This window comes from Neofelis nebulosa, chromosome 1 (assembly GCF_028018385.1).
Source record: "Neofelis nebulosa isolate mNeoNeb1 chromosome 1, mNeoNeb1.pri, whole genome shotgun sequence".
Classification (NCBI taxonomy): Eukaryota; Metazoa; Chordata; class Mammalia; order Carnivora; family Felidae; genus Neofelis; species Neofelis nebulosa.
In genome coordinates this window covers 77,227-104,908 of record NC_080782.1, presented here as the reverse complement: position 1 = coordinate 104,908, position 27,682 = coordinate 77,227, and the positions used below count along the sequence as shown (strand labels likewise).

At 51.4% G+C, this 27,682-nt stretch overlaps 1 protein-coding gene across 5 annotated transcripts in view; it reads right to left on the bottom strand.

Moving 5' to 3' along the window:
* PLEKHG4B (pleckstrin homology and RhoGEF domain containing G4B) overlaps positions 1-27,682 on the bottom strand; it is an 84,523-nt gene that overhangs the window by 1,048 nt on the left and 55,793 nt on the right. For 2 of the 5 annotated variants that reach the window (XM_058706146.1, XM_058706064.1), the window contains 14 exons: positions 23,089-23,175; positions 21,012-21,128; positions 20,649-20,747; positions 19,829-19,971; positions 18,990-19,128; positions 14,391-15,136; positions 11,659-11,911; positions 9,608-9,697; positions 9,300-9,530; positions 7,941-8,111; positions 7,162-7,342; positions 6,488-6,595; positions 5,990-6,250; positions 2,267-2,833 (listed from right to left, as the gene is read on the bottom strand). In XM_058706146.1, coding sequence (XP_058562129.1) covers positions 2,679-2,833; positions 5,990-6,250; positions 6,488-6,595; positions 7,162-7,342; positions 7,941-8,111; positions 9,300-9,530; positions 9,608-9,697; positions 11,659-11,911; positions 14,391-15,136; positions 18,990-19,128; positions 19,829-19,971; positions 20,649-20,747; positions 21,012-21,128; positions 23,089-23,175 — 2,781 coding nt within the window. In that variant the 3' untranslated portion in view covers positions 2,267-2,678. Of the gene's footprint in view, positions 1-2,266; positions 2,834-5,989; positions 6,251-6,487; positions 6,596-7,161; positions 7,343-7,940; positions 8,112-9,299; positions 9,531-9,607; positions 9,698-11,658; positions 11,912-14,390; positions 15,137-18,989; positions 19,129-19,828; positions 19,972-20,648; positions 20,748-21,011; positions 21,129-23,088; positions 23,176-27,682 lie in introns of those variants that run through there. The other 3 variants (XM_058706317.1, XM_058706230.1, XM_058706407.1) reach the window with 3 other exon arrangements.

Here is a 27,682-nt window from a genome sequence, read left to right as displayed (position 1 = left end):
TGTCTGGGAGGTGCTGCGTGAGGCCTCATACCCTGCAAGGTGCTCTCAGACTCATGGACACACATCCATTTTTAAGAAGCACTTGAGGGGCCCCTGGGGGGCTTGGTCGGTTAAGCGACTGACTCTTGGTTCCGGCTCAGGGCGTGATCTCATGGTTCGTGAGTTCGAGCCCCACATCAGGCTCTGTGCTGACAGTGTGGAGCCTGCTTGGGATTCTCTCTCTCCCCTTCTCTCTGCCTCTCCCGATTGTGCTTTCTCTCTCTCAAAAAATAAATAAGTAAACATTAAAAAAAAAAAAAAAAAGAAGAAGAAGCACTTGGGGCCAGCACTGGCGAGGTCAGGGCAAGGCTCAGGGCACGGGCTATATGAGTGGGTGTTGGGGAGGTACCCAGTTCTCAGAAGGGCAGGGTGCCAGGTTCCCCAGCAGCTACTCCAAAGGGGTGTCCGGGGGTTGGGGCAAGTGGGAGTGGTCCCCATCAGCTTCTGTGGCCAGGCCTCTGGGCCTGGGTCTGCGGGCCCTTTCCTCTTGGAGGAATGCCTGAGCTCTCAGAAATAGCCCCACGCCACCCTCTTTGACATGTGGTTCCCAGGGGTACCGGCAGTGAGGTCCCAGGGAGGTTGGTCCAGGAACAGAGGTAACAGGGGAGCAGCCTCGTTGGCCAGGGTGCTCCTCCCGGGGGGCTGTTAATGTCCAGCCACGTGACTGTGTGTGGGAGCATATGGAATAAGGCGGAGACACCCAGGCTCCCTGGCTGGTGGTGGCATGTCCAGCATTTGAGGGTGACAGTGGACGAGAGAACCCTCCCATTACTTCAGGGGAAGCCGGGACAGCCCCACACCTAGGGCCTGTTTTGTCTGCCAGTCAAACCACTGTCAGAAGGGGAGGCAATCACCGATGAGAGCCCAGGTCACCGGTCATCACCAGCAATCTAGGGCGCGTGGGCCAAAGGCCTGTCTTCCATACACTCTTGGCTCAGCATACCCTCAGACTGGGGGACGGCTCTCACAGAGTGGGGGAATGGGGGGGATGGGGGTGTCTCCCCAGAACTGGGGGATGGTTCTCACAGAGTGGGGGGAATGGAGGTGTCTCCCCAGAACTGGGGGATGGCTCTCACAGAGTGGGGGAATGGGGGTGTCTCCCCAGAACTGGGGGACGGTTCTCACAGAGTGGGGGGAATGGGGGTGTCCCTCCAGAACTCAAGGACGGCTCTCACAGAGTGGGGGAATGGGGGTGTCTCCCCAGAATTGGGGGACGGTTCTCACAGAGTGGGGGGAATGGAGGTGTCTCCCCAGAACTGGGGGATGGCTCTCACAGAGTGGGGGAATGGGGGTGTCTCTCCAGAACTCGGGGACGGCTCTCACAGAGTGGGGGAATGGAGGTGTCTCCCCAGAACTGGGGGATGGCTCTCACAGAGTGGGGGAATGGAGGTGTCTCCCCAGAACTGGGGGATGGCTCTCACAGAGTGGGGGAATGGGGGTGTCTCTCCAGAACTGGGGGACGGTTCTCACAGAGTGGGGGGATGAGGGGTCTCCCCAGAACTGGGGGATGGCTCTCACAGAGTGGGGGAATGGGGGTGTCTCTCCAGAACTCGGGGACGGCTCTCACAGAGTGGGGGAATGGAGGTGTCTCCCCAGAACTGGGGGATGGCTCTCACAGAGTGGGGGAATGGGGGTGTCTCTCCAGAACTCGGGGACGGCTCTCACAGAGTGGGGGAATGGAGGTGTCTCCCCAGAACTGGGGGATGGCTCTCACAGAGTGGGGGAATGGAGGTGTCTCCCAAGAACTGGGGGATGGCCTCACAGAGTGGGGGGAATGGGGGTGTCTCCCAAGAACTGGGGGATGGCTCTCACAGAGTGGGGGGATGAGGGGTCTCCCCAGAACTCGGGGACGGTTCTCATAGAGTGGGGGAATGGGGGTGTCTCTCCAGAACTCGAGGACGGCTCTCACAGAGTGGGGAAATGGGGGTGTCTCCCCAGAACTGGGGGATGGTTCTCACAGAGTGGGGGCAATGGAGGTGTCTCCCCAGAACTGGGGGATGGTTCTCACAGAGTGGGGGAATGGAGGTGTCTCCCCAGAACTGGGGGACAGTTCTCACAGAGTGGGGGGAATGGAGGTGTCTCCCCAGAACTGGGGGACGGTTCTCAGAGTGGGGGAATGGGGGTGTCTCCCAAGAACTGGGGGACGGTTCTCACAGAGTGGGGGGAATGGAGGTGTCTCCCCAGAACTGGGGGGTGGTTCTCACAGAGTGGGGGGAATGGAGGTGTCTCCCCAGAACTGGGGGACGGTTCTCACAGAGTGGGGGGATGGGGGTGTCTCCTAAGAACTGGCGGACGGCTCTCACGAGTCGGGGGGAATGGGGGTTCTCCCAGAACCAGGATGGTGCTTCCTGCAGTGGATAGGTGTATGACCCGGGGCTGGGTGAAGGTTGGTTGAGAAGGGCTCTGTGTCTGAGTGGCGCCCCCACTTCTTGCCCTGGTCACCCCAGTCCCGCCCTCTCCGGGGCGATGTGCCTGTGTGAACATCCTGAGCGGCGTCCGGGCTCTTCTGTGCTGCCAACGGTAGCCTGGCGCCCCTGCTGACTAGGACAAAGAGCGGCCAACCCTTGAGCAGGAAGCCCCACCAGCAGGGTCCCCAGGCGGGTCCTGAGCATGCCTGGCAGGCCTCTCACAGGGAGGTCTCAGGAGAGGGTACTCACGGTTGTGGTGAACTGTCTGTGGAGCTGCTGCTGGGAGCCCCTCCTGGGGACAGCAGGGCAGGTGCTCTGGGGGCCCTCCTCAGAGAACAGCCCTGGGAGCCTGAGGCCACCGGCCCCCAACGACGTGCACTCAGTCACTGCAAGGAGGGGCTGGGTTAGGGGTGGCTGGCCCCCTTGCCTCTGCACGCAGCACTCAGGGCCCCCTGAAGCGTGTTAATAGAGAGTGAGGCATGTGTTATGCACGCAGAGTTATGACGGGACAACTGTGAGGCTTGTCACAACAGATGGGACAGTGCTGCCGGAGCAAGCGGACACCCTTATGAGCAAGTGTCTCCTGACCCTGCTTTTCTGAAATCAGAGAAGACAGGGAGGGAGGTGCTCAGGTGACCTCTCCACCAGCAGGACGCCTCTGGCTCACATCAGTCAAAGGGGAAAAATAAAAAATGAGGCCCAAGAAGGGCCACGCGGCTTAAATAAATAGGACAGGATGAGGGCTCGGCCCTAAAGGGCTGCTGGGGGCCCGAACTGTATCACCACAGGCCGAGCCACGGCCACGGCCCTGCTGCATAGGCACAACCTCCGTGTGGCCGGTGTGGGGTTTCCCACACACTTCTGCGTGGGGATCACAGGGCCATTTCTGCACAGAGCTGACAACGGCTGGGCAGAGCCCTCCCTCACAGACTCTTGCCTGAGTCTTACATCGCAGGAGAAGAGAGCCCCACCTCCAGACCTGGGCTTCACTGGGAGATGCACCAGCCCACATGGGAGCTAGGGAGGGCGGCACCAGGAAACCGCAGTGGCTGTGGGCTGGCGATGTGGGTGTACCCCCAGCCACGCTCCCTGTGGGCCCGCCCAGAGCACAGGCCCGACGAAGGTGGCTGCTGCTGTTCTGAGCAGGTGCGGGGCACCTGGCACACCTGGGCACCCCCAGCAGGCTTCAGGCACGATGCCTCCATCTGGGCAGACATGCCTTTGTGGTCAGCGGTGCCCTCGGAGGTGTTGTCATGGTGGCACAATGGGGGCTTGGGAGGACGTGTGTCCCAGGCAGTGTCGCCGAGGAAGGGCCTCACTGGGGCTGTGGGAAGGATTTCTGTGGAAAACCAGACACCTGTGACCCTCCACACCATGTGTGTGGTGATTCCCCACACACAGGAGACGAAAAACCAACCACCGTGGGCCCAGCCAACACACCCGTCCCTCCACGTGGAGGCCGGTGCTCTCAGAATGCAGGCCTCCCAGTGCGCCATCGGACAAGGGGGGGACCCATGTGGGTGGCTGTGAGGCCCGACAGCATGGACACGGTCTGCACAGCACACGTGTGTCAGTCACAGAAGGCTGCTTGTGCCCCGTGCATACTCCTGTGGTCACGGGTACGCTGAGCCTCTGTCCCTATCTTCTCGTTAGTCTTTCTGTTCTCCTCTTTCTACATTCTTTTGGATCGAGCTTTTCTTAGGGTTCCATTTTATTTCCGCTGTTGGTATATTAGTTGCAAATCTTTGCTTTGTTATATTAGGGGTCATTTGGGGTTATAATGTATACCTAACGACTTACAATCTGTCCCTGGTGGTATTACACACCTCAGCAATCATATAGAACCACACAGCTGAGAACCGCCACATCTCCATACGTTCTATGTACACAGACACCATGGCCTCGGCGTGTTAACCCCGTGTTCTCTTGACACTGTGCTGTTCAAACAGCCACTGTCTCTTACAGAGATTTAAATAGAAGAGCCCTCCTTTCTTCAGCCTTTGTCCCCCCCCCCCCCCCCCCCCCCCCGTGTCACTGCCCTTCTCCTTGGAGTCTGCTGGTAAGGAACAGTTACAGCTTTCATATGCACGAGCATGTTGTTTCGCTTTGTTTCACTATTCCTGAAAGACACATCTGTCACGTTGAACTCGATGGTTGTCAGACAATGCCAGCCCAACGTGTTGTCCGCCGTGAGAAGTCCCTCTGCACAGAACACGCCGGCTCCCCTGGCTGCTTTCAAGATGTCTGTCGTCACTGGGTTTCCACAGTTTACAACGCGCATTCTGTGTGCTTGGGGTTCAGGGGTCTTCTTGGGACCTTGGGTTTACACCCTTCATCAAGTCAGGGAAATATTCAGCCATTGTTCCCTCAGAGTTTTGTTGTCCCTCCACTTTGGGGACTCTGGTACGTGTTTGTCAGGCTGCTCGAAGTTGTCACACAGCTCACTGCTCTTTTTCCTTGATTCTCTGTGTCATTTTGGACAGTTTCTACTGCTACATCACTAACCTTTTCTTCTGTCAAGTCTTACTTTCTGGCAACCCCACCCAGTGACATGTTCACCTCGGGCATTGTGGCCTTTTATCTTGCTAAGCTTAGTCCACCCTATCTTCCCTGTTGTGACTTAATGTGGTGGACAGCAGAGACACAGGATGACGGTGTGACCACCAGGATCGGTGATTCTAACAGTCACGTCAGTTCCAGCTGACGTTGCCTGACTGATTACTGCCCTTGTTATGGTCTGTCTCCTACATCGTTGCAGGCCTGGTACGGGACAGTGTGAGTCTACCCTGCTGGCTGCTGGATGTTTCTGTGACCCTATAAACCTCCTTGAGGTTTGCTGTAGGATGCAGTGAGGTTACCGGCAAACGTCTTCCATCCGTGACGTGCTGGCAGCTCAGCAGCGGTTTCAGTCCAACGCCCTCCCCTGAGCAAGCCCTTCCAAGGACCTGCAGCCGCCCCGGGATGGGGCTGCTGCTGTCTGTGCCGTGGGAGGCTCTTTAGTCCCCCAGAGGTTCAGGCCTGGGCGGCCTCCTCAGGTGCGGTGCTGACCAGCACTCTGCTGGGCCCAGACCCTAGAGGGCTCACACTGCATGGGGCGCCCCTGGTCTGTCCTCCTCCATTGGGGGTCTGCAGGCTCCCCTCACTGCACCCCTCTCAGGGCAGAAATCGGACCAATCACAGGAATGTGTGACATCACATTCCTGCCTCTCAGGTCACTACCTGTGGTGCTGGATGTCCTATGTCTCAAAATCTCGATTCTCATCTTTTGTCTGTTTAGGTTTTGTTTCGTCTTGTTTTTGTTTGCTTGCTTGTTTTAGATCTGTCCCCTATTACCTCATTTTGGGTGGAAGTAAAAGTTTTTGGTGTTTGTTTTTTTTAACAAATTTTTCTTTATAAAGAAAAATCAGAATGCGTTTGAAAACTTTTGGAAGTACATAGGAGCAAGGGAGATAAATGAGCCCGTGAACTGCCCCCCCCCCCCCCCCCCCAGGACCGGCTGTCAGAGGCCGGGGCGTGCAGCATCCAGTGCTAAGTACACTCACTCATGGAAGGCTGGCTCCCGGTCTCCTGCTCCAGCTCATCTTCCTCCTCGAAGCAGGTGCGCATGTCGTACGGCCAGGGGCAGGAGGCAGAGCTCCGCAGGGCTGGGCTGGCAGTGGCATGCAGGCCCGGTGGCCCCAGGGCAGAGGAGGACTGGCTGCCAGAGGAGGAGGTGCTGCTGTCTGAGATGGTAGAGTGTGGCCTCTTAAAGGAGGTGGCGTGGTCACAGGGGGGCACGGCTATGGGTGCTCGCGTCCATGACTCTGGAAGGGGACAGAAAGCAGGTCGGTCCGGTTTTGGCTCCAAAAGCGTAGTCCAGACTCGAGAATGAAATGGCCATCTGAAAACTGACCAGGTCCCTCTCACTGCAGTCATGTCAGGCATGATGTGACCACCACTCATCCAGCCCACTGTCCTGGCCCTTGGGGCCCACAGTGAGCGCCAGGACCTGAGTCTGAGTCGGCGGAACAGAGTGAGAGTGAGGGCTGAGGCCACATTACCTGCCCCCTTCTTGACGGCCCGATCACTTATGGCTGCATCGCTGGGCTGGATGTCCACGAACGGTTTGGTGCTCATCCCCATTGACACCATTTCCTGCATTCTGAGCTCTAAAACAGAAGCAGGTAGGACATTTTCCAAGCAATGGCTTGGCTTTGACACCACACCTGTTGATGCTCTGCACCCAACGCCATCAATCCAGACCAGGAGATGTCGGGGCAGAAACCTAGGGGGTCCTGGTACATGGAGCATAGGGCCTTACAGAAGAGGTCCCTCACCTTCAGGGAGACAACAGTGTGCTATCATCCAGGAGGGCATGGTGCTTTGTCATGACATCTCTGGAATTGCCGTGGTGTGGGGACAGGGGTCTTGTTTATACATTAGTAAAGGGGAAATACGTGTTTGTGTGCTGATGGAAGGATCCAGCCACTTCCACATAAATGGTGCTGACTGAAGGGGCCTCCCAGGGGCCACCTGGGCCTAGGGCTCTCCAAGGGCCACCTGGCCCAAACTGGCCCCAAGCACCTACCCAGGTCCAACCCCCTAACCCCTGACCCCAACCCCTGACCCCATACCCCTGGCCTGAACTTAGCCCCTAACCCCTGGCCCCAAACCTCTACTCCAAGGCCAGACCCCTAAACACAGAGCTGGCTCTGGATAGCCCTTTTTTGCCCACCTCTGTTCCGCAGAGCCTGCCGCCACAGGATCTGCCCTATTGTGTGGGTCCAGGCTGTCTTGACCTCTGCAGAGCTGGCCTGGAGAATGTAGGTGTCCTGGGATTTCCGCCGTCTGCGGAACCAGATCTCAAACCTCAAGCCACTGTCTCCGACGTTCTCCGTCATCCCAATCTCGGCTGTCTGCACCACAAGCAGTGAGTGGCAGCCGCATCAGCAACCATTGATCCAACTGACCACTCCCCGGCTGACTGACCCCAGCACCTCAGTGTTGGGAGTCTCTTCACCCAGACATCAAATGGTAGGGATGAGGCAGGCCTGGCGCCCACTGGATGAACTGGGTCCCAATCATGTGCAATGGCTCCCTCTCGGGGCCTCAGTTCCCCCACTGGAGAAAGGAAGGCCAGACTAGAAGGTTCTGTGGTTGCCACACCGGATGGGACTACAGAACCCTCCCTGATATGCTCCTTGGCATGGGCAGGTAAGGCATTGTGGTTGTGGGACCCTCTCAGGAGCTCAGAAGCTCAGTCAGGTGAGGGCCACACCTATAGACATGCCAAAATCTGAAATGGAGTTTCCGATCGAGGAGACTTTTTCCAGCCACTGAACCAGTACATGGAACTATAAAGGACAAGTGTCTCCTTGCAGTATTTGAAGGTCTGAGGTTTTCGAAGCCCAGACACAGAATCACAGAAAACAACAGATAGCACGTGTCCCTGCTCACACCCAGCAGACCAGGACCTGACACCCAGCAGCGTCCGGTGAGAGGCAGGTGTGTTACCTTGAAGGACTGTTTGTACATGTAGGTGTCGTAGCCTCCATCCACCTTTTTGGTCTTGCTAAACAGGATGAGGTCTTCAAAGAGGAAGACGTGCCTCAGATACTTTTTCCTTCCACAGCAGACGATAAACTCGTCCTGGCATCTCAGCTGCCCCTGCTCCTTCAGATTTACCTGCAGATGGAACCAGCCTCCCTCAGGGACAGTGGGACCTGACCTGACCCCACCTCGGCCCCCGGAGAGGGGAGAGGGGCTAGAGGTGAAATTGATCACCAATGGCCAGTGACTCAATCAATGAGTCCTATAATGAGGCATCCATACAACCCCAAAAGACAGGCTTTGAGAGCTTACTGCTTGGTGAAGAGGTGAGACGCTCAGAGGGGGCACAGAAGCTCTGCACCCGTTTCCATGCACCTGGCCCTGTGCCTCTCTTCCATCTGGCTGTTCCTGAGTTGTGCCCTTTACGGTACACTGGTGAGGTCATAAGTACACTGCTTCTCTGGGTTCTGACCTTTGCCACAGGAAGGGGAGCCCTTCACCTGTGGGGGTCTCGTGCTATGTCCAGGCAGATGGTGTCAGCATTGAGTTGAATTATAGGACATCCAGCTGGTATCTGAGAATTGCTCGGATGTGTGGGGGAAAAACCCACACATTGTAACTGGTGCCAAACCCTCAGGGTCGGGGCTCCTGCTAGTCTGCGTGGCTGAAGAGGCAGGGCAGGACGTGGGCACATCCCTAGCCAAGCCCATGCACAGGCCAGCTCACCTTGCAGGTGCCCAGCGTTGGCAGTAGGAGGACATCCATATGGGTGGTGGCCTGGGGGCTGTGCTGCATCATGGTGGCCAGAAGGGCCCGTGCTCAGATTACTGCTCATGAAACTCTTAGTGCTGTTTTTAAGCAGGGCACCCACATTTTCATTTTGTGCTGGGAATTCTGGGGCTGTCCCTATGAATGTCAGACATAAGGGGCTCTGCCAGAGAAAGGTCTCCTCTTCTGCCTCTGCTGGTCCTACCATGCTACTGTGGTGGGGTGGGGCATGGATGCCGGCCCTCGGCACTCCAGCAGAGAGGCTGGCAGCATGGGACGAGCCAATGTTGGCTCGCCCCAAGCCCGATGGCCCACATTTTCATGCATCCAGTTGTCCTCAAGGAGCCCTAATAAACAGATGGCCTGCCATTCACACCCTGCAGCTGCTGCTCCAGTCACCTGGACGGGAAGCCGCTCTCTGCTCCCCTCACCTGCCAGCCTCTTGAGAGTTCTCAAGCTTCGGGAGACTTCCCCAAAGGGAAGCGTATGTGTTCTGACACCAGGCCACATCTTTCCTGAACTCACGAGAGCCCATCAGGGCCTCAGGGCACTTACATCACAGCCTCGGACCGCATCCATCGCCAACAGGTCATTGCCATGGCGCAGCTGGAAGCGGACCACACCCTCGGCAGCCCGGAGCTCGCCCAGCTCCTGCTCCCAGGCAGGGCAGCAGCTGGCCTCCCTGGCCAGGTCCTGGAGAAGCAGTGCGTACTTGCCCATACGCTGCACGGGCTTCAGCAGGTAGGAGGCCAAGTTCATCTTGTCTCCCAGCTCCCGCTGCTTGTCCTGCAAAGGCCAAGGTGAGAGGGTCAGCCCCTGGGCTGGGTGGGGGGCGGCGCGGCTCGCGGGGTGGGGGGGGTGACCTTGAAGAAGGCGTTGCCGTGGCTGCAGAGCAGAGCATCTGACCGGGGCTTGTTCTTGCTGTAAAGCGCGTACATGCCAAACTGTTCCTCCTGCAAAAGGGGAGGGCACCATGCATCTGAGTCGGGGGCTGGGGTCAGAGTCTATGCCTCTCTGCTCACCCTCCGTGTTCAGTCCCCCTGTGGGCGTGACAGAAGGAGCCTCGGTGCTGCACTACAATCTTCTAGGCTTCCCAGCCTGCGGGGCCTGCTCGGCTCGGGGCCAGAGTTCTAGAATCGGTCTTTACCATATAGGGTTTGGGGGAAGAGGGAGAGGGAGTCCTCATGAGGCTGGCCTGGGAAGGGGCATGGAGAGCCTTTGTTCATTTAATGGTCAAGAACCAAAGTTGTGTCAACCGGTAAAATTCTCACCGTTGTCGATCATATAAAACAACAGAGTTCACCTTACGGCTAAAAGCACCTTCTTAGAAATAGCTGAATTAAAAATAGAACTATCCTACGACCCAGCAATTACACTACTAGGTGTTTATCCAAAGGAAATGGGAGTGCAGGTGCGAAGGGGCACATGCACCCCAATGTTTATAGCACCATTATCAACAGTAGCCAAAGTTATGGAAAGAGCCCAAATGTCACCTGACTGATGAATGGACAAAGAAGATGTGGTATATATACACAATGGAATGCTACTCAGCCATCAAAAAGAATGAAACCTTGCCATTTGCAACAACGTGGATGGAACTAGATGGTATTATGCTAAGTGAAATAAGTCAGTCACAGAAAGACAGGTATATGATTTCACTCATATGTGGAATTTAAGAAACACACCGGATGAACACAGGGGAAGAGAAGGAAAAATAAGATAGAAAGAGACGGAGGCAAACCATAAGAGGCTTTTAAATACAGAGAGGTATTTTGGAGGTAGGTGGGTGGGGGATGGGCTAGGAGGGCGCTTATTGGGATGAGCATGGGGTGTCGTATGTAAGCGACGGGTAAGCAGGGTTTATTCCTGAAGCCAAGACTACAAGGTATGCTAACTAACTTGAGCTTAAATTTTATTTTATTTTTAAAAAAATTTTTTTTTCAACGTTTTTTATTTTTATTTTTGGGACAGAGAGAGACAGAGCATGAACGGGGGAGGGGCAGAGAGAGAGGGAGACACAGAATCGGAAACAGGCTCCAGGCTCCGAGCCATCAGCCCAGAGCCTGACGCGGGGCTCGAACTCACGGACCGGACCGCGAGATCGTGACCTGGCTGAAGTCGGACGCTTAACCGACTGCGCCACCCAGGCGCCCCGAGCTTAAATTTTAAAACAAGATGCCACATGGGATTTCTTTCATCCTTGGACATTTCTGTTATGGTAATTTACATAATAACGCTGAGGTCAGTGTCTCATCTGCCCACAACACAGATGCCACTAGGTCCCCAGTACCTAGAACACTACTTGGTAAGTTGGCGAAAGCATTTTCTTTTCAGAGTGAATTAAGAATTTTATTAAAGACGCAGATAGGGAGACATCCCATATTCATTGCTGAGAAGACACTTATCAAGGAGAGAGCAGCCTTTCTCGAGTTAACGTGCACACTCCATGAACCTCTGTCAAAAGTCCGACTGGCTCGGAGCTCCCTGGGCTGGCCCGGGCTCCACCTGCAGGGGGACCAGGGGGGCTCCTAAGTACAGGAAGCAAGCTGATTGGGGGAGGTGCTGTTGGCCAATTACCTTAAGTGAGAAGTGGGGCTTTCGACAGAATTAGGGGTGATGATGCAGGTGAAGCCCCCAGTGTCATACGGTTTGGGGGAGCCAAGGGTGCCTTCAGGGGACACGGAGCAAAATATCCAGTACGATCAGACCCACAAGCGTCTTGTCCATTTTGGTCATCTGTTTATTGGCAGGTCTTACATACTATTAGTGACACATTGCCTATGTCTGGTCTGCAGACAGATCCAAAGGATCCGAAACGTGGGCGTCACCAGACCCAGCCTCTCCAAGGGCGACCTGGGCTGATGGCACCTCAGTCTACCACACTGGTGTCAGCGCCCAGGAGGGAGGGACTCACGTGTCTCAGGAACCCGCGGCCCGCTGCCAAGGGGCAGGGCTGGCAGCGCTCCAGCTCTGCGAGGAAATGCTGGCGGTGGAAGTCATAGAGCTTCTCCAGGTTCCCAAAGATCATGCTGCGCTTCCCTCGAAGGTCCTGAGGCAGGTCTGTCCTTTCCATTTCTGGAAAATAGTTGTCGATGACATATCCTAAGGACCTGACATACTCCTTCTCTGTGGAAACCATCTCGGCCATTATGTGCTGCAGTCGGCTGCTGGAAGACAGAGAAGCAGGTGGCCACTCAGCTGTGCACGGGTCACAGCTTTACTCCAGGCCTCGAGAGACCCTTCGTCCGCGCTGTTGCTGCTTCACACAGAAACAGAATGCTCTGCAAACCCAGAGGAATAAACATGACTATTCGTGGGCAGGAGAACCTTTGTGATTAAGTTTTCTGTTCAGCAACGAATGCTGTCAAGTGTGCTCTGTTCCCTGGAGCTGCTCCTTTGACGTGATGAATGAGATGAGAAAAACGGGGCAGGGACGTGATTAGAAACAAACTGGTTGCACGAAACATTTCTGTATTATTGATCACGGCCTTTTGGGACAAAAGATCCTTTCGGAAAGTGAAAAGGAGAGATTCCCAGGCCCCCTAACTCCAACCCAGAGTTGTGAGGTTTCTCATTCACAGATGGCTTGATTCTGGCACCCTCTGCATGGAGAGCTCTGGGAGTAGGGAGATCTGAACACTGCATAGAAGGCTGTGGTGAGGATTTATGAGAAGAGGGTTTCTGATGCACACGGACTGCTAACCTACCAGAAGGGATTTCTGAAAACTCAGCTTTATGCTGTAGAGACGTCTGACCCAGAGGCCGAAGAGAAGCTGCTGGAGTAGAAGATGCGGAGCAGTTGGGCCCAGGACGGAGCAAAGGAGGGCAGCAGTGGGGAGGCTGTCTCTTCCCTGCCATGCAGAGGGTTCCCTGGGCTCCTGCTGGTGTGGTCCAAGCAGGGGCCATGTCTCTGCTGCACACAGCACTTCTGGAGGCACCGAGAAGAGCTGGTGAACTGGGAGCCCCACCCTGCTAGTAATGAGGCACAAAAGTCTTACCCCTGTTTGACAGCATTCTGCCAGCAACCTCCCTACATTACTCAATCTCGATAATACTAATGGGGGCTGGTAGATCTTTTTTTGCCATTACTTGTATTTACTTGTTGTTTTTTTTAAATGGAAAACAATGAAAAGCAACCAGTGATAGGAAAGACACCTGTGGTCAGAAATGCTGCCGAATGCACCCCATTTGCAGCTGGCGTGCCTGTTCCTTATCACACTCACATAACAGATTTACAAATACCTATTGTTTCTCAGGGGGCAGCACGTGCTGGCTGCTTGGGAGAACGCAGACCTCGTGGTACTGCTGGGACATGTGGCCTGGAGGTGCCCCCAGTCAACCCAAGGCCCCAGTACCCACAGCACACCACCTGTCAACATTTGCCCAGTATAAGCACCCTTAAATACTCAGAAACAAAACTAGCATGGTCTGGGGGTTTGGAACAAGTTAATTGGAAATTGACTCTCTAGGAAATAATGGCTAGAAAGATGTGGGGAAATGGACCAAGTGACAGGAACTGTATCTGGACAACTGGCAGAAGGGCCAGGGTTTTCATGGGAGATAGGGTTAAATGTTCTCTCCTGCTTGAGGAGGAAGTGCTCCGTCTCTGGTGTGCCGTGGAATCTGCTACTGAACCTTGGGTTGGTGGGTCCGTGGATCATGTAAGGTGGAAGAGGGTACCTGTCCCCAGGGGCAAGGCAGGATGGCTACCCAAACCTGTTCCCTCCAGACCGAGGACGTCCACTGTAGGTGACCAGGGGGGCTCTCAGTGAGTGGAGGGCATTCTGTGCCTCTGAAAGCTTTCAGATGAGCTCAGGGGAGGTGGAGAGTGGTTCTTCCTGGAGCCTTCCCAGGGATTCCAACCCCCAGGGAAACCCACCTCATGTGCTCCCAAATGAAACCTTCCTGTTCCACCTAAGGTTCCTCCCTGAACTAGGTGCACTGTAACCGCCTGGAGTCTGAAACATAGAGGTGTGTTTTAGGAGAGTGTTCGGTGATCGTCTCAGGTCAGAGGTGTTCTCTGTATGAGGAGGAAACACGTCCACCAACCAAATGAGCAAGGAAGACTACGACAGCCCACCTGTGGCCCACCCTGCTCACTATAAAAATGGACTAAGAACCCAAGGGGCAGGCCGTGGTGCCCGGTGAGACTCACTACCTGTCCTTAGCATGGGGCACAGTTCTTGCCCACTTTTTAATCCTACCGTGGATAACAAGTATGTTTTTACAAATATCTTCTTAAACATTTAACAAGTTAATACAGACATCATTTGGGCAATGGATAAAAGCACACACATACTTCTCACCTCAACGCTGAAAGGCTTTTCTTTTGTTTCAAAGTAATTCTTAAGGTAATTTGTTCACATTGTTGGTGTGATTTGCTTATTGTGATTTTCTATAATTGGCCTCAAATGATGAGAGCGGGTGGGCTACGAAATAGGAAGCAGTTTTCGATGACCGTTCTGAACACAGGAGGTAAAAAACATCTTGCCTAAAATCGAACACAAGTGTGCTGCCTGGACAGGACAAGATGGACCTGGAGAGATGTTTGTGGATTTACTATTTTGTGAAAGTGCATTTAGTGGCTTCAGCTCTCTGGCACCCCACTGACCGCGAGGCCCAAAGGCTGGAGGACGTTCACCTCACCTTCCTGCTTGCCTCCTCCTGTCCTCCTCGGATGGGTGGATCCTGGAGGGAGAGGACAGACTCCGGGTCCGAGTACCCAGGGGGCCCTCGGCATGTGGCCTCGGTGGGGGCTGCTTCTCTGAGGCCACAGTGCTGGTCACCTCCAGGCCCCTGATGAAAACCCCAGTGTGGCCTGGCCAGGGGGAGTCCCGGGGGCCACTGTCAAGCTGTGGAATCTCAAAGCTTTGTGTTTTCCTCATAATTTTCTTCAGGGGATATTTCTTGGTGTGGGTTGTGGGTGTCTGGATGGGCTCGGAGGAGCAGGCAGGGCTCTTGTCTGGGGCCGGGTGCTCACCCTCCTGCCTGCAGAGAGCGGCTTGTTCAGGGAGGCCGGGCAGCAGCTGGGCACGCTCCCCAGTGTGGCCCTCCGGATCAGTGTGGGGGATCCAAGAAGGCTCACAGTGCCTCCTCTCAGCCCCCTGGGGAAGCTCGTACTGCAGGGGGCTCGGGCTCAGAGGTGGGGCCCCAGGGTCGGGGGGAGCCCCAGAAAGGGCCCCTTGGAAGCAGAGTCGAGTCTGCTGGCCCTGCAGCCACAAGCTGTGCCATTGCGGCAGTGCCCGCCAGCTGCCCAGGCCTGCCTCCACCGTGCTCGCCCCGGGGAAACTCCACGCAGTCAGCTCTGTGGCCTCCTGGTGACAGCTCTTCGGATACTCAGTGACCGGCTCGGGACCCAGGTGTTCCAGACACTGCAGCATCCACCCATCCACCTATACAGCAAAGAGGGTGCTGGTCAGGGCAGTGGAGCACTGTCGGCCCCACCCAAACTCATGTAGCTGATGAACAGCTCAAGTGAACCCAGGTCATGCTCCTTCTGCTCTCCAGGTTCTCCATATCAAGATAGCACCAGGGAGAGCCAGATGGTCAGAACAAGAGGAAGACCCCTCTGCCCACAGAGGCAGCTGCTAGCCAGACTCAGCCCAAGAGTAGGCAAGATGATTTTGTGCATGAGCTCAAAGGGGTCTGAATCCTCCACAGTCCCCAAGAGCAGCAGGTGGGGTTGTCCCAGGGCCCCGGGATGCCAGGGCTGGACAGACCGTGAAATCAGCGATTCCACACTTCTGACGGGTGTGAGAGGCCGTGGCATTGGGAGAGACAGAGTTCCTACCCCTGCCCTGGCCTTCCCTGACCACTTGGATCCCACTCAAGGAGCTGTGCTCCTGAGGGCTCTGGCCCCGGCAGCCCTAACAGCCAGACAATTCTGGGGTGCTGGTGAATTTCCAGCCACGGGCTGTGTTGCAGCGACTGTTTGGGGGTCTCTGGCAATAAGTGGACTTTTATAGCTGAGCCGGTAAGCGGAGAAAAGTTCACATGTTCGTTCTGCCTCTCTGCCTGGTACAATAAATAAACTCCTCACATGGTGGTTGAGAGCCTGGGGTGCAGTGCTGGGGCATGCTGGCCAGCTGTCTCAGAGCTTGACCCACTCAGGCCTGCAGGGGACGGTGCTCACTTAATGTCCACAGCACATGCAGATTCCCTGGAGGTGATTCCGCTGGGTCTCTCACAGCCTCACAGAAGTCAGAGAGGTGGGCCCCCCGGCCAGCTCCCCCTCCCTCTGCTCAGCCCAGCTGGACACGGTGCGCAGCCACCTTCTCAAGTCCAGGGTGGCTTTCCCTGTGCCTTGGGAGCTGTTCTCTACCAGCTGCAATATTTCGGACAATACTGCAGTCGTCCAAGGAGCGAACTACCAGCATGAGCCTGGTGCTTACTCCGCTCTTGCGTGTGTGTCCTCTGTTGTGTGCATGCCATCAGCCTGTTGTGGAAGGTCTAGTACCCCCACCGCTGCTGCGTGTTCTCAAGACAGAGCAGCTCCACGAGGCCAGGAATTTCTCTCCTTTTTCAAACCACAATTTGATCTATGTAGGAAAAACAAAGCTTTATTTTTAACCATGTGAAGGAGTCCAGCTCTGTGATCGTGGGGACACAGGAAGCAGCAGATGCCACTCAGGCACTGGCTCGCCTGGTTCTGACCGCCCGCACACCCCATCCTGATGCACACAAGCGGTGCACCTTGAATAAATCAGAAGCAGCTGCATAGCAACGGAGGCCACGCCACAAGATCCGTGGCCCCTGCTTTTACACACACGCTCCCTTCAGTCTGTGGATGGGAATCGACATGCTCTGGTTGAAGAGGGTTGACCACAAGTCTCCATGGCTCAGATTTGTAACTTTTTCATGGTTTATAAATGGAGATTAAGATCCACTGAAAAATAGATCCAGGGGTGCCTGGGTGGCTCAGTCAGTTAAGCGCCGTCTCAGGCGCAGGTCATGATCTCATGGTCTGTGCTGACAGCTCAGAGCCTGGAGCCTGCTTCCGATTCTATGTTTCCCTCCCTCTCTCTCTGCCCCTCCCCTGCTCATACTCTGTCTCTCTTTCTCTCTCAAAAATAAACATTAAAAAAAGAAAAAGGAAATCTTCTTTTTAAAAAAAAAGAAAGAAAAAAGGATCCAGAACTTTCCATTTTTAAACTTGTTACTATGCAAAAAAAGGAAATCTTCTTTAAAAATTAAGAAAGAAAAAAAGGATCCAGAACTTTCCGTTTTTAAACTTGTTATTATGCAAAAAAAAAAAAAAAAATCTTCTTTAAAAAAAAGAAAAAAGGATCCAGAACTTTCCATTTTTAAACTTGTTACTATGCAAAAAAAAGAAATCTTCTTTAAAAAGAAAGAAAAAAAGGATCCAGAACTTTCCGTTTTTAAACTTGTTACTATGCAAAAAAAAAAAAATCTTCTTTAAAAAAAAAGAAAAAAGGATCCAGAACATTCTGGTTTTAAACTTGTTACTATGCAAAAAACAGAAATCTTTTTTAAAAGAGAAAGAAAGATAAAAGGATCCAGAACTTTCCATTTTTAAACTTGTTACTATGCAAAAAAAAAAAAAAGAAAAAAAGAAAAAGAAATCTTTTTTAAAAAAAAGAAAGAGGGGCGCCTGGGTGGCGCAGTCGGTTGAGCGTCCGACTTCAGCCAGGTCACGATCTCGCGGTCCGTGAGTTCGAGCCCCGCGTCAGGCTCTGGGCTGATGGCTCGGAGCCCGGAGCCTGTTTCCGATTCTGTGTCTCCCTCTCTCTCTGCCCCTCCCCCGTTCATGCTCTGTCTCTCTCTGTCCCAAAAAAAAAAAAAAAAAAAAAAAAAAGAAAGAAAGAAAAATGAATCCAGAACTTTCGGTTTTGAAACTTGTTACTATGCTAACCATACCCTAGAATCCTCTTCAGGCTGGTGGCAGTAGGACCCTGAGGGGCTGCCTGTGGGAGCCGGAGGGGCTGATGGTGGCCCTGCCTGCACCACACAGCATCCCGTGGCAAGATCACTCATGAACAGTGAACACGTTGGGGGTTAAGACTTTATTTTCATGCATGTTCTCGTTAGATAGCAATGCCAAGGACACCTGGTTGTTAGGGGCCCAAGAAGAGGTTTTCACCAACGTGGTGACGGGCTGGATCCAAGGCCACATAACCGTGCTTAGTGACACTGAAGCACATGCAGAGAAGAGAGATCAGCACACACTCTTTGTGGACAGAGTCATATAGAAAAATGTCCAATCTGGGTTTTTACAAACACAAGCAGCATGAGAGCCCCTGGGCAGAAGAGTGGGAAATGATCAATGGAGCAGAGGCCCCTCAGGGACGGGATCCCACCTCCAACCTCATGAAAAATATTCTGGTTGGATGGAAGATGTAATTGGGAAAATTCAAACCATGAAAGTCTTATGATGGACTATATTAGTCATTCTGTGACCTTAAGGTAGCAAAAGCTATTTCAATCACAAGCAAAGTTGAGGGACAATGACAAGCTGGGGAACACATTTGCCACATAATCGGAGGCTCAGCGTGAGTAATATGCCTAGTAGTAAAACTTCTGACCTGCAGGAATTGGCCAGTGCAGGGAAAAGCCATTTGTTAGAGAATAAGTAAAAATAACAATAAACAGATGAAGAAAGAGTTCACCTCTAGCATAAAAAACCCAAATGCAAACAAGGAGGAGGTACTTCTTTTCACTTCAGTGAGGAAGGGGTGCTCCAGGCTGCTGCTGAGAATCTAAATTGGGCAGGCTGTTTGCAGGACCATTTGGCAAATGTGTACAAACCTCAGATACTGTGGGCCCTGACCCAGCTGTCTCAAGCCTAGGAACCTGTCCACAGCAAACGATCACGAAGTGTGAAAATGCAGTCACTGATGTATATGAGGAGAGCCGGAGCCACAGGAGGCCTCCACATGCCACTGTGCTTGCTGGGGGTTCAGCCTGGGGATGCCCTGCCAGTGGCCATCCCCCAACCCTAACTGCCCCAAAGGGACACATGGGCCTCCAGCCATTCTTGGCCTTGCCTTACACTGACCTCTGGCTGTGCGTGGGCTCCTGTGTCACATTCACTTACATGGAAAGAGTGGCTGACAAAAGCACAAGGATTTAAGCAAGAATGTGTGCAGGCTTCTGAAAAGCTTTTACATGCATATGTACACGGAGAAAAGTCCGGATTATAACACACTGCACGTTAACATCGGTTATTTCAGGTGCAGGGTTTCAAAATGTTTTTCTCTTTTGGTTCCTCTGACTGAAAGCACTTACCTGCCCTTGTCCCTCCTGGAGCACCCTCGCTTCCCGTAGCCTCTCCAGCTCCTGCAGACACCTGTTGGAGGCAAGGACCACCTTGTGGACCTCTTCGTCTACTTGATCGTACAGCCTGGAGGCAACCTCGATGGCATCCCTGGAAGAGTGTCAGAGAGCAACCCGTGACCACTAGTTGTTCACAGGCAATCACCCAGCGAACGTGCTGTTGGTGACAACCTACAGCTGTGCTGACAGCTCAGAGCCTGGAGCCTGCTTCAGAATCTGTGTCCTCCTCACTCCCTGCCCCTCCTCCACTTGTGTTCTGTCTCTGTCTCTCAAAAATAAATAAACATTAAAAAAAAAGAAATCTTTAAAAAAAAAAAAGAAAAATGGATCCAGCATTTTCAGTTTTGAAACTTGTTACTATGCTAAACATACCCCAAGTTAAAGAGTCACAACCGCCCTCTTTGCATCCCTCGCATCTGACACAAACAATGCCCCAAGGAGGTCCACAGCCACAGCAGGAACAGGAACGAGCCCAGGAGCCATGAGTGCAGGTGCCTCCGAGGTGGTAGGGGTAGGGAAAAGTGAACGAGTGGCACCCCAGGACGGAGTCAGAGAAGCATTCGGTCAGGACTTCTGACTGCTGAATCCCTGAATCCCATTATGATGAGTTTTGCCCTCCACTTGAGCATTCCAAGGAACCTGCTACTTTTTCCATAGAGGATACAAGTGTAGACAGGCTCCCGTCCAAAGAGTGCCTGCCAGAAGGAAGGAAGTTTGAACAGCTGGGAGACGCTGCGTGTGACAGAGACAGGCGTCACCCCTGGGATGCGCTGCCCCAGCAAGACACTCACCGGCAGTCTTGGCCGGCACCGTGCTGCTCCCTCCTCAGCCGCGCCAGCACAGTGCCACCCTCCAAGCGGAGGGCGACCAGCAGTGCGTCTTCCAGCACACATTTCATTGTCTCCTTGTGCTGGCTGATTAGGTCTGTGACCTCCTGCACGGGGTGGGAGAAGCATACATAGAACCGCCTCCTCCATGAGGAGCGTTGGAGTGTGACCCGCACTCCCGTGTTTATCAGTCAAGCTGAAAGCAGGGTGGGCTGGCCGTGCCCACACTTGACATCGGCCCCAGCAGGAAGGCAACGGAGTCCCAGATGCTCTCACCCAAGGATGGGTGAAACTTGGGGCAAGAGAAAGGAGGGAAGCTTGAAATTTGGCAGCAGGAGAGCCTGGCATTTGGACAGCGATGCACAGACCTCACCCACACACCCTGGAAACCCCAAGGCATCTCAGCCCCAGGTCTCTGGGCTGTTGAGGTCCTTCTGGACAGTCCACTTCTGTGTCCCAGTAGCAATCACTCAGGTCTCGGTGGCACACCAACAAATATAGTGGTGTTGTTTCTCTTCTGGGCATGGTGGGATTTTTTTGGTCACAATGGGGAGGAAGTGGGTTTTTTGGAAGTCTTTTGCTAAGTGAAAGGGATTTACAAATCAAAAAGGGTTTGAAAATCTCTGCTAAGAATGGTGGATTTGGCTAAGCCTCTATGTTCCCACCTGCCTACCTGTGAAATAAAATAAAATAATAAAATAAAATAAAATAAAATAAAATAAAATAAAATAAAATAATAAAATAAAATAAAATAAAATAAAAAACAAAATACATGAGAACCTACCTGTGCTGTGCTTAGAGTCCTGTGGGTGTTTAGGGATCGGACTGAATTTTGCAGGAAAACAATGGCATCCTCACAGTTTGTGGTAAAGGGCTCCAGCTTCTACCGTGGCAGTAGAGGTAAGAGACAATAATACAGTTAGTGCCCACAGATGCACTGGGGTGCAGCACCCTCCCCACCCAGGGTTGGACTTCAGTGGCACGCCCAAGCCTGCCACAGTGTGGCTGTCCAACAGCCTGTGAATGGCAGCTGTGACAGGCGTGACACTCAGGGTGGGGACACCTGCTTCAGGTGTGAGTAAAAATATCTGCATGAGGAGAAGTTCTAGGACACTGGCAGATACAGTGGCTGTAAGTTGCACCTTACCCTACGGAAGCAGATCCAGTCACTGTGGCTGTAGGAGAAAGAGCCATCGAGGTCTGCGGTCAGCTGGGAGCTGTCAACAAGTTTGTGCAAGGCCTTCAGGGAGCCCACCACCTCACACTGCCAAGGAGAAGTGTTTATTGGTTATGGCCACAGAGGCATCCATCGGAAAGACCACTGCGATGGCTCACTCCTGGGAGAACTACCACCAAGAGGGCTGAGAGGCAGGTTTAGGATCCAGTGCTGGTGGCATTAATGGGCTGCATGTGGTTGGGCATAGGAATGAAGGTGTGGAGAATGAAAGGAAAAGGCAGCAGAGTGATAGAAAGCTTCCAACTAAGACCAAAAAATGGAAAAATCGAAAAGAAAGAGAGGGCAAGATAACAGGGGAGATGGGAATGGGCAAGAGGAGGAAGAGATAGTGAGGAATCAGAGATGCGTCACTCTGAGAGGGCAGAGTTGGCCCTTCCCAGATGACTCTAGACAAAGTATAAGAACCACTGGAAAGCTCTGGAGGGTGAACAAAGCCAGACTTCGTGAGCAAGGCAACTGAAACGTGGATGAAGGGATCAGTGTGGGGTGAGCTCCCTGTTTGCATGGCTGTGGCCTGAAGGTGGGATGCCAACACATTGAGACTGGATTGACTAAGGCTCTGATAGAAAACAGGCATCTTTCTGGCCTGAAGATCCAGAAAATACAGCTAGGGAGGAATGTGGACATTGAGTCCCACAAGGTGGAAAGCCAGGGAAAGGGAGCTCCAGTCATATGTAAACCCTACCCAGGACTCTGGCTGACCCTGAACCAAGTATGCATGGGAAAGACTCTGGGCAGCTGAAGGCAAAAAGAAATGAGCTGGACCTACACAGGGGGCAGTTTTCAGTTCAAGTGCAACCAAGTTAACAGCATACTAAAGGTTTGTAATAGAATCCAGAGTCAGTATATTGAACAATACTCAATAGAATATTCACATGTCCAGAATACAACACAAAATTACTGGACGTATGAAGAAGCAGAAAAAATGTGACTTGTTCTCAAGGGCAATTACAATCAATAGAGGTCAACTCAGAAAAGACCTGGATGTTAGAATTATTAAAGAAGGACTTTAAAGCAGCAATTATGACTATGCTCAATGGTATAAAGGAAAAATGCTTGCAATTAATGAGACGATAGGAAATCTTAGCAGAGACAGAGCAAATGTATTTTAAAACCCACCAGAAATTTTATAGCTGAAAAATACAATATCTGAACTAAAAATTCATTGGATGGGCTTAACAGCTGAATGGAGGTGAATAGAGTATGGAGTTAGTGACCTTGAAGACAGATCAACAGAAACAATCTGATCTGAAGAAGAGAGAGAAAAAAATTGGGGGAAAAAAAAGATTCTCAAAAACCTATGGGGCAATATCAGTATGTGTAATTGAAATCCTAGAGCAAGAGGAGAGAATGAGGCAGAAAAAACATTTCAAGAAATAATGAATGAAAACTTCCTAAATTTGGTGATAGACATAAATTTAAAACTTCAAGTTTACCCAACCTAACAGGGTAAATATGAAGAAAACCATGCCTAATCACACTATAGTCAATTTGCTGAAAAGAAAGAGAAAATCTTGGAAGTAACCAAAGGAAAATGACACATACTCTATAGATGAACAATTATTTGAATTCCAACAAACTTTTCATCAGAAACTATGGATGCCGGAAGACAACAGAACGACACCTGTAAAGTGCTGGAAAAACAAACAAAAAACTACTGTCAGGCCAGAATCCCATACCTAGCAAAAAACCCTTCAAGTCATAATAAAGAGTTTTTAGATAAAAGAGAAAGAAGCAAGAAGAAAGAGGAGGGAAAACAAATGAGGTGGATAAGAAAAATTAGATTTTCACAAGTTTTCTGATATTTTGCTCTGTATGGCTCCTGCAAATAATTAGGGAATCACAGATGGGCTTTCAGGCTCTTATATGGATGCAGTCACAACTTACATGAAGCTTCCCATTTGTTTTATCTCATGTAGGTACTGTAATATTTACTTGTATGCATCACTCAGAGTCATATCTAATGCTGAGGGTCTGAAACTATTACCTGAATTATTCCATCCTTGTCAGGCCTAAATGCTGATTCTTTATTCATCAAGAACACAATACTATGAATTATGGGAGGAGCTGTGTTCTGAAATAAGAAAGAAATACTGATTAGCTTTGTAATTTTTTACTTCATTGAGTTTATAGAGTTGTCTAGGTTAGGTGGGTACTATTTCTTCCTTGGTACTTAGAATGCATATGTAATTGTGCCTTAAATGTAAGTTACTTGCTCTTATGAATTTTTAATGTAATCAAGTTTATTGGTTATAATTTACATATAATAAAATTCACCCTTTTAATGTAGAGTTCTCTGAATTTCGATATAACTTATAGTCACGTAATTACCACCACAGTCAAGATACACAACAGTTTAGCGTCCCCCAAATTACCTTATCTCCTTTGTTGAGCCCACCAACCTCTGGCAGCTACTGATCTGTTTTCTATCTCAATAAGTTTGTCTTTTTAGGATATCAAATACGTATATTCAGATAGTATTGACTTCTTTCACTTACCACAATGCATCTGAGATGCATCCATGCTGTAGATGTCAGTAGTTCATTTCTTTCTACCGCGTAGTAGTATTCCATAGCATGCATTCACCCATTCACCAGCTGGAGGACATGTGGGTTATTTCCAGTTTGTGGCAATCATAAATAAAGCTACTATAAACTCCATGTGAACGTGAGTTTTCATTCCTCTTGGTAAATATCTAGCAGTAGGATTGTTGGGTCATATGATAAATGCATGTCTAACTTCTGAAAAAACCAGAGTGCCTGTGCCATTTTGCATTTCCATGAGCAATGCCAAGCCCTTGCTATTGCCAAGTTTTGGTGTGTGTGTGTGTGTGTGTGTGTGTGTGTGTGTGTGTGTGTGTGTTACCTCATTCTGGTTTTAAGTTGCATTTCTCCAATGACTGCTGATGTTAAACACATTTGTATGTGCTTATTTCCCATTCATATGTCTTCTTTGGTGAAGTGTGTTCAAATCTTTGCCTTTATTTCATTGGGTTGTTTGTCTTATTACTGGGTTTGGAGATTTTGTATATTCCAGATATACACAGATCAGAACTTTATCAGATCTGTTTTGCATTTTCTCCTGGCTTGCGGCTTGCATTTTCATTTTAGTAATGGTGACTTTTGAGGAAAAGTTTTCCATTTTGATGAAGTCCAACTTATCCTGTTTTTCTTTTAGGATCATGGTGTTGTCGTAGCTAAGAAATCTTTACCTGACCAAGGACACGAAGATTTTCTCCTGTTTCCTTCTGATGCTTTTGTAGTCTTAGATTATACATGAAGATCTATGAGCCACGTGTAATTTTTTATATTGTATGAGGTATGTGTTGAGGATTTTTGTTTCTTTTGCATAGAGATGTCCAGTTGTTCCAACCTTACTTGTTTTTTTTTTTTTTTGATGTGTTTATGACTTTAAACAAACCTTTTCCGTTTCTGTTTGCTAGATTGTATTGAGGCCAGATTGTTCAGCAATGAAATTCTTTTATGTACATAGTGCTCCTTCACTCATATTCCCCAAAGCTTTACTTTTTAATAGTTTCTCATAGTGTTAAACAGAGTTTACACTTTTTGTAATCTCCAATTTTGATCTGCTATTTTGACTGGATAGGCCTCAGAACTTACTGATATTTTTTATTTGTATCAGATTCATCTTATATATTTACATTTTTATGTGACTTCTTGTGGATGACATTCCATAAATATTTGTTGAGTGAATAAGCCATAGAAAAACCCATAGAAAAATATTCTTGCTTTTTTATTTCATGGTCATATTCTATTTCTCTCACGCAGTTTAGCTACAATTTTCAGTTATAAGGAATTAAAACTACAAACAGTTTTGCAAAGTGTTTTATATTTCTCATATATAACTCCTTGAGTGAATTTTTACTATTAGGATTTGTTGCTATTGCCAAGAAGTGAGAACACAATTAGTGCCTTAGGACAATTGTCGGTATCAGTTTGCAGAAGTTGTGCTGTGGATGGGGTAGGAATCAGCAATTGTTAGCATTTTCTTCTACCAAGAAAAGAAGAAATCATTAGTTACTTTTTGAAATGGAAAGCTTCTTATGGTATTTGAACTTTAATAATTAAAAAAAAGCTGAAGTATAGTTTCTTGAGGTAGTTTCTGTGAGAAAATTTAACTACTTCTGTATATAACTCAGAAATGAAATTGAGAATGGAAGCATAACCCTCAAACTCGAGCTTATGTTCATGCCTCTCACTCGGAGTCCAAACCCTGCTGTTGTTGAGCCAAAGCCAGGGGGCTGGGAGGCCGACACCTGCCACAACGGGAAGCCTCCAGGCCTCAGGGCAGTCCAAATGCCAGCATCCAGACAACGGAAGAGAAGTTGATTTCCTGAAGTTCCTTACAAGATTTGCTTCTGATAAAAAGTTACAGATGCAGCAGAAGTTTCTCCAGGTTCTGCTTTGGGAGAACTGTGGGTGGAGGGGGCCATCTTGCTTGGGGCTCATTGTCCCGCTGTGGGACCCAAGTGGCACAGGACTTAAGGGAAGTCTGAACAAACAGAAACGTCGGGAAGGGGTGTGTTTACAAAGATAAAAGGTAAGTGGTTCTGGTCGACAGCTGAAGAGCTCTAGGCCTGCAGGTGGGCCCTGCCCGGGTCTCACGCACAGCAGAACAAGCGGACGCTAAGCCTGTGCATCGGCAGGGAGGGCTCAGCCATCTCTGTTTGAGACCAGACACTTAAGTTGCAAGTTTTTATCGGGTGCCAAAGCAGCAGAACCGCCACAGTCCTGACTTCAGGAAATGCCTGCAGACGCTGCAGACTTGCGTCAGCATCTTCCTGGTCACGCAGCCCCGCTGTGCTCCAGGTCCCACACGCATCATGCATGTGACACAGCACGGCGAGGCGGCTGCGTGTGCAGCGTTCTTCCTAGGACTCAAGTAACCTCTCACAAGGCCAGTGCCATGCTGGGCGCACCACAGGGACATCCTGCGGGAGCGGAGATGGTGATACTGATCCCTCCGTACCAGCCCCACCCTGGGCACAGGGCCTCACCGTGCACCTGCCCGGGTGTGTGCCCACGATCCTGCCCTGGAATCTGTACCTCGTCTCTCAATACCGGTCCGGGAATGACAAGGCGCTATCAGAGTTCCCTGAGTCCCTTGCTGTGAAAGGTGCCCCAGCACAGCCCCCGCCGGCCTCACAGGGCTCTGGCCACAGGGTTCAGACTCGCCCCGCACGTGCCCCCCTCCCCCCTGCCGGCGAAGAGCCAGAGGCTCCATCACCACCAGCTGGCCTGGGAGGGTGTTGTCCTGGGCCTGGCGGCAGGTTGCTGCTGGATTCCAGGCTTCCCCTGAAAACAAGTTTCAAGCCCTCCTCATCAAAAGCCGCCTCCAGGCAGTAAGGACAAAAGTGACCCGGATGAGCGGGGCTGGAAAAGGTCCGAGGAGGAGGAGCCCAGGGACCCGGCATATGAGAAGCAGGACCCCTTCCCCACGGCCACCCCTGGGGCTGAGGGTGGAGGACACTCTGAGGAGACAGCGCGGGCGGCAGGCAGGCGGAGGCCGAGAGACGCTCCCTCACGCTCCGGCTGGACTCCGCTGGCCGACTGGGCAGCCCCCACACCCCCTCATCAGGACAGGAAGCAGACAGATGCTTTCTAGGGATCCGGTCACAACTTCCGGTTGCAGCTTCAAACTCAGGTCAGCCACAGTGACATTTTAGTTTGGTTTTGAAGGCAAATCCAAAGAAAAGTTGTTTTTCTCCCCTGCTTTCACAAGTTGCGACGTATAGGGTCCTGAGGTGATTAACTGGTGTGAGGCATTCGCTCCTGAGGAAGGTGCGTCTCAGACACACATAAAGCACACCCTACTGTCCACTCTGGTTGCCACGCCCAGGCCTCCAGATTAACACCTTCTTTCTGCAAAATCACAGGACGCCTAGGAAACCCTGTAGTCACCAACACGGCTGTTCGTCCTTTCAGCAGACCTTCCCTCAAAATGTTCGAAAAGCGGACATTCCCCTAACTTCCCAGAAGACTTCCAGCAACTTCTCAGTCTTTGTTGGTATACAAAATTGCACGTGGTTAAAAAAAAACAAAACAGAACCTCAAAGGGATTTCAAAGCCTTGAGCAGAATATGAGCATCAAGTTGGATTATATCCTGGATTCTGATTTTTGAGCCGAACAGTTGGTTGAAAGCAGGGGAAATGAGCAACAGGGATTATGTGCTTCCAAAGTGCCTCGTGGAAACTGAATTCTAGTACGTCAAACCTGTCACTCCGCGTTAGAGCTGCTGACTTGGGCTTTGAAGGTAGGCACTGTGCACCCTTCTGCTGAGAGCCCGCTTCTCCCACTGAAATGCAGTGAGCTCTGAGAGCCAGCTCTTGCCCTGACCTGCACCTCTGGGTCGGCTGTTTCTTCCTCGGGAATTTGCTACTTCACTCGTGCATGCGACAGGGGTTGCACCACCGCCAGCACCCTGACCAGCCACGTCCTCTGCTGCTAACCTTCCCCGCTGCCGCGCTCCCACCTAGGCCTGGCCTCCCCCAGCCCCTGCTCCATGCATAGTCGGCCTGCCTGCCCGGGGCTCTTCTCTCCTTTCCCCACACACTGCTCTC